General features: G+C 35.3%; 1 protein-coding gene across 1 annotated transcript in view; it reads left to right on the forward strand.

The window, feature by feature from the left end:
* The window catches only part of LOC150076444 (receptor-type guanylate cyclase Gyc76C-like), a 303,616-nt gene that overhangs the window by 286,785 nt on the left and 1,963 nt on the right, over positions 1-14,868 (forward strand). The window contains exons 17-21 of the mRNA XM_090387981.1: positions 1,676-1,816; positions 8,025-8,148; positions 10,262-10,505; positions 14,005-14,103; positions 14,593-14,684. Coding sequence (XP_090244107.1) covers positions 1,676-1,816; positions 8,025-8,148; positions 10,262-10,505; positions 14,005-14,103; positions 14,593-14,684 — 700 coding nt within the window. The remainder of the gene's footprint in view (positions 1-1,675; positions 1,817-8,024; positions 8,149-10,261; positions 10,506-14,004; positions 14,104-14,592; positions 14,685-14,868) is intronic.

A 14,868-nucleotide genomic window follows, 5' to 3' on the forward strand; every position in this document is an offset into this window, starting at 1 on the left:
GAAAGTACGACCACTGAATAAATATTTGATAAATGGACTCCTCTTTTTCGTATAAGATATAAATAATACGCATCCCATTCTGTTTGAGTATCAAGAACGTCAGAGGTTATGGTACATTTTCTACTTCCTTAACCTTTCCGAACTATTCGAAATGGAAAGGCATGCATTCATCTCCTCCCAAGTAAGCTCATATCTGATATTCTAGTGTTTCAGTCAATATTGTGACACGCCATGTTTACTTAGAACTCTCTGAATTCCAGCCTATCAGCCTGCCATTGATCACATTTATCTTTTCTGTTTGTTTCGGTATGTCAAATACATACATAATAATATTTATCAAGATCTCTCTCTCTCTCTCGTATGATCAGTGTTTATTGCTCATATAGAACGACCACAGAGGTCAGAGAAGTTTACGAGTGGTTATTTTCCAATAATACAGTACATCATCATTATTATTAACAGTATTTAGCGATCATATAGGATATAACCACCGGCTCTAACGTATGTACTTCTGCATTGCCGAGTTGAAGAATGAGGCAGATTAGGCTTCGAATTTATTCTTTAATCGAGTTGGGAATAAAGTAAATTGTATAAATACGTCTGATGGACGATTTATTAAGATGCCATTGTGGTATTTTAAGACCTGCATTCATCCCCAGAATTTCACCTTGGCATGGATCCAGGAGATTTCCCTTCGTATATGTATCCATGTAGATTGAAAAATGAAGATGAGTGGGTCGGTGCTTCGTTCTATTCTACAAACAATTTCTTTGGGTGAGATTCTTGAAAGTATCCATCACTGGTGGGGGGGGGAGGAGAGTTCAAATTTATCAGCTGGAATGAACTTGGACATTTTCATGATGCCTTTAAATGCTTTGGCGTTGATCCATAGATATTAGGAATTCCTGTATTTCTAATAAAATACGCAGAACACAGTTGATATATATGCAGAATTTCCCTAAATGCCTCAAAATCACACTTTTTAGACGATATTACTATAAACTATTTTTTACGCTTTTCTCGTTTATCTTTGTTATATTCCCGGTGAGTTCGAACCACTCAAATAGCGTTAACAAATTCTCGAAAACCATAGCTATAGCTGAAGACTTCGGATGGATGAAAATAGTGATAACCCATATATTTGTGTACGTGTACCGATTAAATAAAACAATAATAATAAGTAAGACTTTGTTTTCTTCAAAATAATGGGGAATAATAAGATTGACCTTATAATCAAATGCAAAAAAAAATTCTTTATGTATCAACCTTTTAGAAAGAAGAAACCGTTGAACCAGCCCCAAGACCGACTTATTATGCTTAATAAGTCGGTCTTGGGGAACTTTTTCCTTCCCTCTGGATTGAAAATGTTTCTCAACTTCAGCTAGCAAATGAAGTTGAACCTTCAAAAGCATTTTTCTTTCAAAGCCTCTTCCATTCGGTGAGATAGATTAGCAATTCTATCTACTGCGCTACCCTCGAGGCCTTTTTTATCTAAATGCGTGTGAAATTAAGATATTTAAAATATTCTACTAATATATTTATTGTATTATCGTGCAGTTTTTCTGTTCTTTTGTTTTCACTATGGAAGTCTTGTATTTATGCAACAACCAAAGTCTGAAATTTGAGGCTATAACGTTATTATTATTTAAAGATTCTTTCTTTTGTACTTTTGTAGGAAGTCAAATATAATGGATAACATGATGGAAATGATGGAAAGATATGCCAATAACCTGGAAGAAATAGTAGACGAACGAACGGCTCTTCTTGTAGAAGAACAAAAGAAGACTGAAGCTCTTTTGCATAGAATGCTACCAAAGTAAGCTTACGATGTATCAGTGCGTATTTTAATAAGTATATAATGATATAAGGAATAAACACTATACTTAATACATCCTTAATACGATGTATTAAGCGTAGTGTTTATTTCTTATCCATTACATACCGGACATACAATTTTTATTTATAAAGGAACTCCACATTGTTCTGATTCTTCTTAGTTTATCTGGAATCATTTCACGTCCATGGACAATTCCACTTAAAAGCAGCCTTTGTGCTATAATCGATTGTCGTAAAATTTATAGTAAATCGAAGATCATAAATTTCTTGCATTTGGGCACTTTTATTAGACACAACCGTGAAGCGTAAGACACAGTCTTTCGATCCTCCTCCTTCCATTCTTTACAATTTCCTATGCAAGTGTTGGAGAATTGGACGGTAGGTCTACCTTACAGATTTTATCACAAAAGCAAAACTAATAAAACGGTTCTGTTTATGATAATACCTTCGTTCATAAAAATATCACAATTGACCTCACTTTGGATATTTTACGACTTTTTGTCTGGAAGATATTGAATGAGGGGCAAAGAAGGAATTGAGGTTAAAGAGAGAAAATATTCACTAACAACTGATTTGGTTATCACCTATAAAGTTCCAAATATTATTTAGTTATTACAAATGACGTAATATCTGAACTGGTGTTATTATTTTGATGGATAACTTGCTTAATTAGCATTACTTGTATTGGTCAATTAAAATTTAATAGCTCTATTTCTCTTGAAATATACTACCAGTTAATTATTGAGAGGATGGAGAAAACTGAATATAGCGATCTTTTAATTAATGTAATAGTATAGAAGTCATTGCCTAATATATGCATTGTGTCGAACTTTATTCCAGAAGGTTGAATCCAGAAAGGAAGCCCGTCGACATTTCTTGACCCGAAGATGATTAATGATTATGAGAGGTCGATATTCATTAAATGTCATCGCTTCACGTATACCATCAGACCTTTACAATAATTAAGTTCTTTCATGGCTGTTTAATCATAATTGAGGTAGGAAACTTTTCTAACAGGCAATGCCATGTGACGTTGTCAGTTTATAGCAAAGATAAAGCAGAAGGCGTTGAACGTCTAGAGGCAGAAATTTGAGACATTTTTTATGTATTTTGTTAGGTTAACAAAGTTTAAAGACGTTGGTTCTGTGGAAGAAAATATTCATTTATACAGGCTTATTAGAGCCAGCAGCCCGTGACGTGATTATTTTATAAGGCTTTTGGCAATTAGCTTTCAAAACGCATGCGTAATCGTTTTAATTATTTCTTATCGACTTGACAAATTCGTTAATTCAGGAGGGATAATTCAAATAACTAGAAGATAATAAAAATTACAGTTTAATTCTCTAATAGACTATTATGAAAAATATTCAGTTAACGAATATGAGCTTTAGTGTAGATTATTCTGTTTCATTTTAATCATATCTTATCTTAATCATACCTTAACAGTTCTTATCAGTTACGTCAACTGGACGTATTATCTAGATGTTCTGGGAGCAGAAACGTTTCACGTGAGCGGGTAGCTAATGCTAGGGAAGAGAGCCTAAAAAACTTCAAGGGTTGTGTTAGGGTTGTTAAATATACAAGAACAGTAAGTCTTAATTGTTTATATAGTAATGTTAGGCGTTTTGTCAATGAAATGAGCGAATTCGAATTGCTGGTTAAAACAAGTAACGCGGACATAATAGGGCTTACAGAGACGTGGTGCCACCCGGAAATTGGGGATATGAGTTTCAGTACGGCTTGTATAATGTATTTAGGAAGGATAGGGTAGATAGAAGGGTGGTGGGGTAATGCTTCTTATCAGAAGCAGCCTGGGTGCGACGATAGCTTTCCCGGATTCAGACGTTTCACGTGCTAGTATAGAATCTGTATGGTGTGAGCTAGTTGGAAACAAAGGTATAATGCGAGTAGGAGTAATCTACAGGCCAGGTGATTGTGAAGATTATGACAAAATCCTCTACATGCAAATGGAATGGGCAAGTAAGCGTCAATGTCTTATTATGGGTGATTTCAATTTGCCTCTAATTGATTGGAGAAAATGGGAAGGAAACTCGACATGGGGAATGAAATTTTTAAATCAACTAGATGACTGTTATTTGTATCAACATGTCAGGGAAAGTACTAGAGAAAATAATATCCTAGACCTCAATCATCACCCATGAATCAGATGGGATAACAGGGCTGACAGTAGAGGAACCAGTAGCAGGAAGTGATCACGAAGTTCTACGGTGGATGATGACGAGAGAGGTAGCAGAAGTAAAATGCAAAGGAATGGGTTTTAATTTCAGAAAAGGAAATTGGGATGCCTTAAGGTACTACATGGCCTCTATTAACTGGGTAGATATCGCGCAAAGAATGAACACATTTGAACTGTGATATGCTTTTAAAACATTAATCACAGATGCCTTGAATGCGTATTTACCATTAAAAAAATACTCCACGAGAAGGGTTCCAAGTTGGATGAATAGTGAAGTTGCCACATTACTTGAGCAGAAAAAGGTGGCATGGAAAGGTTACAGAGCAATAAAAGGTACTGAAGCCTATAACAACTACAAGATGATCTGTAATAGAGCCACAGAAGAGGTTCGATAGGCAAAAGCAGTTTATGAGAAATCACTAGCAAACAGAGCAAAGAGGGGGGGGGAGGAATTCTTCACATATATAAATGCCAAGAAGAGCAGAACAAACCAGATCGAACCATTACGTAAAGGAAAGGGGATAGTATTAAATACGCCAGCTGCCGTTGCAGATGAACTCAACAGTTATTTTGCATCGATATTTACAAATGAAAAGCCTTTTGTGGCAATGGGAAATTGTGGGAGCGAAGTTAAAAAATATGTAATTAATGATATTGAAATTTCGCAAGATTATTTAATGAAAAAACTTTCGAGTCTACAGACCAGTAAGACTCCTGGAGTTCATGGAATATACCCTATAATCTTAAGGGAGGCGGCAAGCGAGTGCATTGAACCATTGAGGCTAATTATGCGAGCATCACTAGACTCTGGGGAGATTCCCTTGGATTGGAAAACTGCAAATGTATCTCCCATACATAAGGGTGGCTCTAAAAGTGAAGTTGGAAATTATCGACCTGTCAGTCTGACTTCAGTGGTAGGGAAAATCATGGAGGCAATGATCAAGGGGGGAATTCAGGATCATTTGGATAGAATTGAAATTCTCAAGGATATGCAGCATGGTTTTGTAAAGGGAAAATCATGTTTAACAAATCTGGTTCGCTATTTCGAAAGGATCACTCACGAGCTGGATTTAGGGAATAATTTCGACATTGTTTATTTAGATTTCAGCAAAGCTTTTGACTCAGTCCCACATGAGCGGTTGCTTTATAAGCTGGAACAGGTCGGAATCACTGGGAAAATCCTTAAATGGATAGCAGGATGGCTTCAGGCAGGAGGCAGAGGGTTGTGATAAATGGCTATTCCTCTGATTGGGTTGATGTAAGAAGTGGGGTTCCCCAAGGAACAGTATTAGGACCACTATTGTTTTTAATTTTCATAAACGACATTGATGAAGGGATAGAGGGCGTGGTGTCTAAATTTGCAGATGATGTTAAAATTGGTAGAGTAGTTAATGATCACTGTCAAGCTGAGCTTCTTCAGAGAGACCTAGATAGACTTCAGGAATGGTCAGAAAAATGGCAGCTATGCTTTAATCCAACAAAGTGTAAGGTATTACACCTGGGAAACAGTAATCCCAGAATACCTTATTCACTTGGTGGAGTTCAACTAAACCCAATACTGGAGGAAAGAGACTTGGGTGTTACGATACCGTCAGACATGAAATTCTCTGAACATTGTAAATAGTTTGCAAGGAAGGCCCATGGTGTCCTATCGATGATCTATCGAACTTTTGCAAGTAGAGATAGGGACGTGATAATCCCATTATATAAGGCTTTTGTTAGACCACACTTGGAATACTGTGTTCAAGTATGGAGACCGAAAGCTAAAGAAAGACATCGAGATTCTTGAAATGGTGCAAAGACGGGTAACTCCCCTGGTGAGATCGGCAAAAGGGCGTCCTTATGAAGAAAAACTTCGAATATGTGGGTTGCAGAGCTTGAAAACTAGACACCTTAGAGGAGATTTGATTAAGGTGTTTAAGGCTCTGAGAGGCATCAGTAAAACGAATGAGGACGAAATTTTCATTATTGTAAATGATGCTAGAACTAGGGGACATAATTTCAAGTTACGGGGGGAAATGTTTAGATTGGACTGCAGGAAGTTTTATTTTAGTCAGCGAGTTATAAATTACTGGAATAAGTTGCCTGCATGGGTCGTAGAGGCTGACAGTTTGGGGAAATTCAAAGGTCATCTGGATAGTACCTTCGGGTCATGGAAGCGCATAGGATGGTAGGTTTAATTTCCTTTTTTGTTATTAATTATTATTATTATTTTTTTATCATTGTTTTGTTCTGTTTTTTTTTTTTTTTTTTTTTGGCTGGTGCAGCATAAGCCATAGGATTTTTTGCACCATGCGGCCATTACTAATAATACTAATAATATAAGTACAGTGAAGGCATTGTTACTGGTACATAAATTACCAGAATGTCTAATAGTTCGATATTTATATTTTAGAACGTGAGCAAGTAGGTATAACCAGTTAGACTACTTTTTCTTCACGATCCATAAATCAAATAAGCATTATATTTCTTTTTATTACAAAATATTGTACAAGGTGTCCAGGAAAAAAATGTATCAACACTTTATCAGTCCATAACTCAGTAACAATTTTTTCTTTTTCAGTTGCAAGTTGGTGGTAATAATGGAGAAGACCAGACTTACATTTTAAAAGTGTAAATTTGTGTTGAAGTAGTATTGAAAGTCGGAAAATATCAACGAAGTCCAGAGACAGTTTAAAAGTGAATACCACGCTGAACCAATGTGGCCCATAATTCCCGTATTCCTGATAGGTTTTAAGCGGATTTGCAAAATGTACACAGGCTACGATCAGGAAGACCTCGCACAACCACAAGCCCCAGGAGATCACAAGAGGTGCTGGAACTTTTCCGACCAACACCAAAGAAATCTGTCCGACAAGCTGCTCCTGAAACGGCAATCCCAAATGCAGTGTGCATAACATTTTAAAGCGTGCAAGGAAAAGGTACATTCCTAGATTAGTGCAGGCCCTGAACGAAGATGATCCAGATCGTATATTTGAATTTTCCGATTAGTTTTAAGAAATCTGCAGAGAACGCTCTGTTTGCCAATAAGATCGTTTGGAGTGATGAGGGAATATTCAAATTGAATAGTACAGTTGTTCGTACTGGGCAATCGAAAATCCACACGTTACTGATTAAACATGTGAATTTACCGGGCATTACAGTGTGGTGTGGATTATCATCCTTTGGTTTGATTGGACCATTACATTCTTTTTTAATGCAACTGTTACTGGTGCTGATTAACTCAACTTGCTTCAGGAATCAATCGACCCACACATTGGTCAGCTATTTGAGGATGATGAGGAATTTAATTTTCAACACGATGGGGCATCTCCCCATTTTCATCACGAGGTTACGGCTTATTTGGATGAAACTTTCCCAAACAGATGGATTTGACGAAGAGGAAGTGTTGAGTTTCTCCCTCTTTCGCCAGATCTAACGCCATTGGATTTTTATTTATGGGGATACCTCAAAGATAAAGTTTATGCCACAAAACCAGCAACAACTTAGGAAACTTACCTAAAATAATACAAAATTAAATTATTACTAACCACTTTGTGGCGCCTGCCATATAAATAATGTTCTACGCTGTGATTTGGTCGCTCCATTTGGTTTGTTACAATTTAATATTGTAGTTATTTGCATCTTATGTCCTGAAGTGTAACTAATCCAAGAAAAATTACATCGAAAACAGTATTGATATTAAGATATTATTAGGATTCATATAACAGTAATGCACAATAATTAGTTGGTTTTAAGTTACAACAACTTATAGTTCAACTGTGACAACTATAATAATTTTTATTGAATAAATGCGTACGATTAAAGTAGCATTTTATTTTACAAACCGACGAAATATAATGTGTAGAATTAATTTGATTAAGCATCGGATGGTCTGATTTACCTTTTTGTTCCTAATCTAAACAAATTACTCTTTTCTCTTTTGCCATCAGAAGTTATTGTCAATTATTGAAAGTTATTTGAAACATATCAAGTTTTCTTTATTTTGCAGAAGTGTTGCTGAGCAACTCATGCGCGGGGAAGCAGTGATTCCTGAATCATTTGATGCAGTCACAATTTACTTCAGTGATATCGTTGGATTTACCGATTTGTCGGCTACAAGTACCCCAATGGAGGTGATTATTTGATTTCATCCTTGAGAATCGCTATGTTTCGTCAGAATAGATTTGAAAGTAATGTTATTAATTATCAGAGAATCGATTTCTAATTGTAAAGTTTATTTTTATGCAAGATTGTGTCTGCCTTCCAAAAGGTAACGATACTCCGCGTTTCCACAGCATATTTAAGCGATTGAGTCAGGGGGTTCGTTCGTTGATTTTGTGTTTAATGGCGCATAGGCTTTTTTAAAAAAAAGTTATGAGATTAGATTTTTCTAGCATCATGGGAAAGAGGTGGTTCGTTTGAAAAAAAATAATGGCGGTTCTGTTACCACTTTCAAAAGTGTATCGTATCTGTACAACTCTGTATTCCATGGGAGTTGCCTGTTTGTTGGACGAGAAACAAGAGTTTCGGGGAGACAAAACCATGGAACTGAGACCGACAAAATCAGCCACGCTCTGACAAAAAGCTAATAGAAATTGCTTCCGTTTTTGATGGGATTCGAACCCATTGCAAGAAATCTTTTGAAATCAAGCCAGGTGGCACGGTTCTCGTATTGAAAGGAGACCCCAGTTAGCCTGCGCTTCGAATGTGCAAAACAAAACGCAGTTGTGTGATTGGATTTTATTCGGCTGCACACTTTTTTGTGTAGTTGGCTATTCGCTTTTTAGGTATTCGTGAATTAAAAGCGAATTTTTATAGTGGAAAGTTACAGAATACAAATGTCGTTTCAAGGTTTTCCTTGTTTATCTACTTTCTTACAATGAGGATAAACAGCAAACTCGAACTTCTCTTTTAAATTTTTATATTTGCACATACGTGCTTTATGCTATATTAACTATTCTATTTTTATATGTTCATATTATATACACATGGATGTCGCAATTAATTTTCCAGTATTTTATAATGGAATTTTTACGATATAGATTATAAGAATTTTTTTTTATTCCATTTTGTTTTCACAAGAGTTGCTAATTTTGACGCTGGCTTTCAGTTTTCACATTAGTACAATCAATATATGACATAGAATCAGCTGTCATCAAAATTTTATTTGCTCACAAAGCTCGGTTACCGTTCAGGTTGGGCGTATTGTCTGGAAGTCATGCTCAGACAACTTACTGTTTGTTCTCCAACAGGCCATCGAGTAGAAATATGCTTAATGGTACATTCCATATATCTAGATGACGATGAATTATAGCATAATCCAGAGATAAATATGGAATGAAGATGACAGAAGGAATGAATGCGGAGTTGGGGACTTACGAGAATCAGAGATATAGAATCTAAACGTTATAAAGATGTAGAGAAATAGCATGGTTGGATCAAATTGACAAATATATATCTCTGAGATTCAGATCAGACGAGATAAAATATGATTAACAGCTAAGTGAAGAATATTTGATCGCTCGAAGAAATCGGTTTTCTTTAAGTTTCGAATTCCGATTAAAGTGAGTGAGGCTGGAAACTGAACATCAGGAAGAAGTACTCTTGGTGAGTAGTTTCATTTGTAGAAATGAAAGTAACGAATGAAACCAGTAAATTGTTTTGATTTTCAGAGTTATTATTGGTTGTAGCATTCATTCTGATCGATTGGAATGCTAAATTTTGTCCCTGAAATTTTTAATCAAAGAAATGCTTGGGGAGGGAGGGAGTGTTTATTGCGAGCGTTTACATGAGCTTAACAGTAAAGAAAAGAAAGAATTAAGAAGTCGACGCTGAGCTGCCTATCTCGTTGAGAGAATGAACGAACAGTAGGTCGAGAGAGCGAGGACTGTTGGCCGAGATCAACGATCCACACCCATCAGAAAGAAGGACCAAGTATTTATCGTACAGAGAAAACATCTAGAAGGGTGACTGGAATGCTAAGAATGCAATGCATCTGAGCAGCCAAAATAAATATTGGCACGGTGTTTAGTAGCGCGCATCAATACCTGCAAATTCCAATTACGACTATGGTTCCATTATATTTTGATATTCAGCTTAAATCAATTAGTATATTCTAAGTAATGGAAAAAAACGCACTTAGGGTTTAAGATACACTTTATTGGTATGTTTAACCGCTAATGTTTCTGTTTGTTTCTATAATAAACGATTAATTCATTGGAAATTTAATTTTCTCGTTTTCACTAGGTGGTAACTTTCCTGAATGATCTCTACACAGTTTTTGACGCCATCATTAGCTACTACGATGTTTACAAGGTGGAAACAATTGGAGATGCATACATGGTAGTTAGTGGCCTGCCAATTCGTAATGGACAGAATCACGCTAGTGAAGTTGCCTCGATGGCGCTCGAGTTGTTAGATTCGATTAAGTCTTTTGGAATACGTCATCGTCCTCATCAGACTCTGAAGCTTAGGATTGGTATACACACAGGTGAATATACTTCATTATACATTTCACTATAGTGACTCCATGCTTGGTGCAAATAAATGTTGGGTAATTTTAATTTATTGCAGAAATTCTTTCCAGTTGAAAGATATACGTGCAGAAATTTTTAGAAGAATGTCCAATTACAAAACTCAGCTTCCATTTACTGCTACTGTGCAAAACTATAATAGATAATAAACACAGATTATGCGTCTGCGCACTCTAAAAGGTAAAGTCTAACGGGTTGTAAACGAAATTTAACAGGAGCCTTTTTTATGATGAGTCAAGAGTTTACTGCCCTCCTCCATCCAAATTTATACTCTCCCTTCAAGCGCGGTAAGTGCGAACGCTTCGATTGGAAAGCTTTGGAGCTAACAAGAAAAAACAAAGGGTAATTGCATTTTATAAAAAAATTGGAGCGTCCTTAAGATACTCCACCTTAGGCACGATGGCGCTCTTCTGCAATTATTGCTAGAAAATTATTACCTCTCTGTGTTCTAATTGACATCTTTGAGTGTCTGTTTCAGTGATGAGCTACGGTAAAAAATGGCCATGACAGCTATTACCTCTCTTATTGTTTGGATTGAGTTCTCAAAAATATATTGCCTTCGTCTTCCCTCTGTAAGTGTTTCTGAAATGTAATGGAGGAAATCCAGTAGCGCTTCGGAAAAAACTTGTTGAAATAATTTTTAAAGTATATATGATTTCTGAGTGTGTTTATATTTTCTTGAAATTCAGATGAGGTGTATTACTAAACAATTATAACTTAGAAACATTGCCTGTATAATAACAACTATTCAAGCAATGATGTGATTATTAGTATGCGTGATTTCACATCCGTTAACGTTCCTTTATGTAGCTGACTTATATGATTTATTTTGAACTTGATACACTGTATACATTTGTCCATAATATATCTAATTTATTCGCGCAAAAGATATACGAGTACTGAATAAACGAATTCCCTTCTTTTCATGAGCCTCCTAGCTGTTTTCGTATGAAATGCATTCTTATCTGTATACATATAATATCTCTATTGCAAAAACCTTATCTCAATAACCCATTACATTCATAGGGATTTTACAGATTATATCGTTGAAATAATAACACAATTAAAAGGAATTATTAAAGTAAACTAAACGAGAAAATGAATAAAAAGTCAACACTTACATCGATATATCTGGCCTTGGTGTGATATAGTGGTGACTTAGCATTGCATATCAGATGGTAAACAGGTTTACTGACGTACTGGACCTAATACAGATAGCTGAAGGCCTGATTTACAGAGGTATGGTAGTGTCACGGATCATTTTAACTCATCTGGCTGCGGGCTATTTGCATCTCTCTCTTCTCTAGACTTTGTCCCTAGCAAATCTATAAAAGTGACAATTGAGAGCTTGTACTGCTGATAGCAGTCTTGGGAAAATTTTCTCAAGAGCTGAAGGCGTTGCTTGTTAGATCAGAGGACAGGTTTCGACCGGAGACCTGTTTGTGGTATCCTCCACTCAATTTTCCAAGCATAATGAGAATTCATGTCACTAATGAGCATTTTAATGGTCGTGACCAGCCGTGCATTATCAATTTTTACATTTAAACTCTGGTAGTCAAGAACCCTTACAAATTGTGAGGTTAGAAGTTGAGAAGGAATACTATGCTTGTATGAAATTTACTTCAACAATCAGTATTCATCCGCGAGCTTTCTGTCAATAGTTGTGGGGGCAGCGGATGCAAATATTCACTGCATACGGGATTATTGATTGGCTAGTTCTGTTAACATGTATGAGTTATCTTAGGATCGCAGACATGAGGTTTGGCTTTAATCATATCTTTAAATGGGGCATTTTGGTCGCGGTGTTATTCATCCAGAAATAAACTGTTCACACACTTTGTACACTACAATAAATAATTTTAATAAACGAGCATTACTTTACAAACCCTTTACGGTGTTTGTAATCCAGTTTTTAGCGTTCTAATAGTTCTGGGAAACGTGAAACTATGACAACAATAGACGCTGGATTGGGGATTCCTCATACGATATGAGGTCATCAGTTAGAGGATGGCCAATTTGTAATCATTGTTCTGATTAATTATGCATGTGAACGAGAACCCGTAAAGGTTTTGTAACGTACTACTCGTTTATTAAAATTATATATTGTGGTGTAAAAAATGTGTGAATACTTTATTTCTGGAAATGCTGGTTTTCTTGCCATGTCATTATGGAAATCTTTGTATGTAGATGAATTTACATGTTCATGAAAAGTCAACTTGGTTTCGAAGATGATCCTCAAGTCAGTATGAGAAAAAACCTGTTGAATGGGTGCTCCTGTTATGACTGATTGAACACCGATGGGGCTTTTCTTGAGAGAATAGGTCATCAAAGCTAATTTATTAGGGTTTTAACTAACAATAGTAATTCATATTGTTCCTAATAGTAATCAGTACGTACTAGTAGTAATAACAGCAATTAGTATGAACTAATAGTAATTATTTGTAATCAAGAATATTCATTATATTGTCTGTGTAGGTATACTAAATCCTAAATGATTCTTCTGTACACCAAAATAAATCATTATTGTTTCTATATATTCCCATCACTGAAACAATCTTTGCGTATGTTGCCTAATAATTATAACTTAAAAGTGACAAAATTCAACGCTAATTTGTGCTCATCTTAAAAAAAAAAGTAATTTGTAGATGTCAGAACAGAACTAATGGAACTAACTGTAGAAAAGGCATAAGGAATGAAATGAATTGTGTTTGCGAATGGAATGAATTTTTGAGAACTGTTTCGTATAAACGCATTTCCTCTCTGATAGCACTACATCTGCTAGTGTAAGAGCCTTGAATTTAAAGTTTTCCAATAGCATTGGTGCATCTCAAGTTTTATTCTTGTTCCATTTCTTTTCATTTTGTATACTGCGTCTTCTAGCACTGAGAGATTCAATTTACAGTTTCGCTAAAGAAATTTCGATCTTTACAGATGTCCATTTTTGTCGAAAGTAAACATGGATTACAGAAATTCATTCTTATCCAACAAACACGACAGGAATGGGTTTAGAAAGGTGAAAATTAATAAGATTGCTTGTACAGATCCACTAGAGGATGTTACTATAATTACTGAAATAATTATAGTAGCAGTTGGTAAAACTATCGATTAAATCTTTCAGAAAGCTCTCAATCTTAACTTTATACTCTATATTTATTATATTTTTGGACAGAAAGTCTCAAACTATGTATAATTCGGACCATGAGATTAGTCAGTGCGTTTGCATTATTTATACGCAGTTGGCGTTTTTAGAAAAAGCGATGTTTGTTCACTGTACAAACTTCTATTTGTCTAAAAAATTCAACTATGTAGAAATTATGCAAACGCAGTGAACAGTCATATACTCTATACTTATATTGGAAATTGCCACATATTCTTTATCGCATGCCTAATAAATATTTCATCCTACGCAGTCTGAAAGGTAAAATAGTTTTAATAGAAACTATTATTACTTTATAGGTCCGGTAGTAGCTGGTGTTGTAGGACTTACCATGCCTCGATATTGCCTCTTTGGAGATACTGTGAACACTGCCTCTAGAATGGAATCTAATGGCGAAGGTAATAGACAAGTCATTTAGATTTTTCTAATTTAAACATTGCTTTATTTGTATTAATAAATCAAAATGTGTAATTTTATACAGTTATAAAATTATTCACATTGATTATCTCTAAAGGAACCGATATTAAGTGAAGAATTCAAGTGCACTTTATTTTATAAATAACAATTTCAATACAATTGAAGTTGTAATTTTAAAATTATCCTTGAATTTAGGAAGAACACTTTAATCGCCATTTTTGTTTTAGTGATCTGTTTAATTTTATCACAGTAGGCCTACGTTTGTGATCATTTTTAATGACATTATTTGTATTGAGTTGCACAAGTTGATGCTTTTCATATCAGTAATTTCCAGAATAAATGATTCCATTTGAATTTCTTTTAAATTCATGTGTTGACAACCAGAGCTCTTTAATACTTGACTATTTTGAAGTTCAAACTTTGAGTTAGAAAATCAAACTAAATTTGTTCATTTAAAACTTTTCATCCAGCTTTGAAGATCCATATCAGTGGGGACTGTAAGGATTACCTTGATCACTTAGGTGGATATGAGGTAGAAGATAGAGGGATTATTAAAGTAAAGGTACGTGCTATGCTTGTATTTTTTATAAAAATATTTATTAAATTCCTTATACGAAGGAAGGTTGGAGCAATTTTCTAATACAAGGACAGGACGAGCAGTACTTGGTACCATTATTTTTTAAATATAGTCACCGAGACTAAAATCTTTCACGAGCGACAGAAAGGAAGATGGTTCAGTGTGCGTA

This window comes from Mastigoproctus giganteus, chromosome 13, assembly GCF_048544385.1.
Source record: "Mastigoproctus giganteus isolate SK-2022 chromosome 13, ASM4854438v1, whole genome shotgun sequence".
NCBI classification, from domain to species: domain Eukaryota; kingdom Metazoa; phylum Arthropoda; class Arachnida; order Uropygi; family Thelyphonidae; genus Mastigoproctus; species Mastigoproctus giganteus.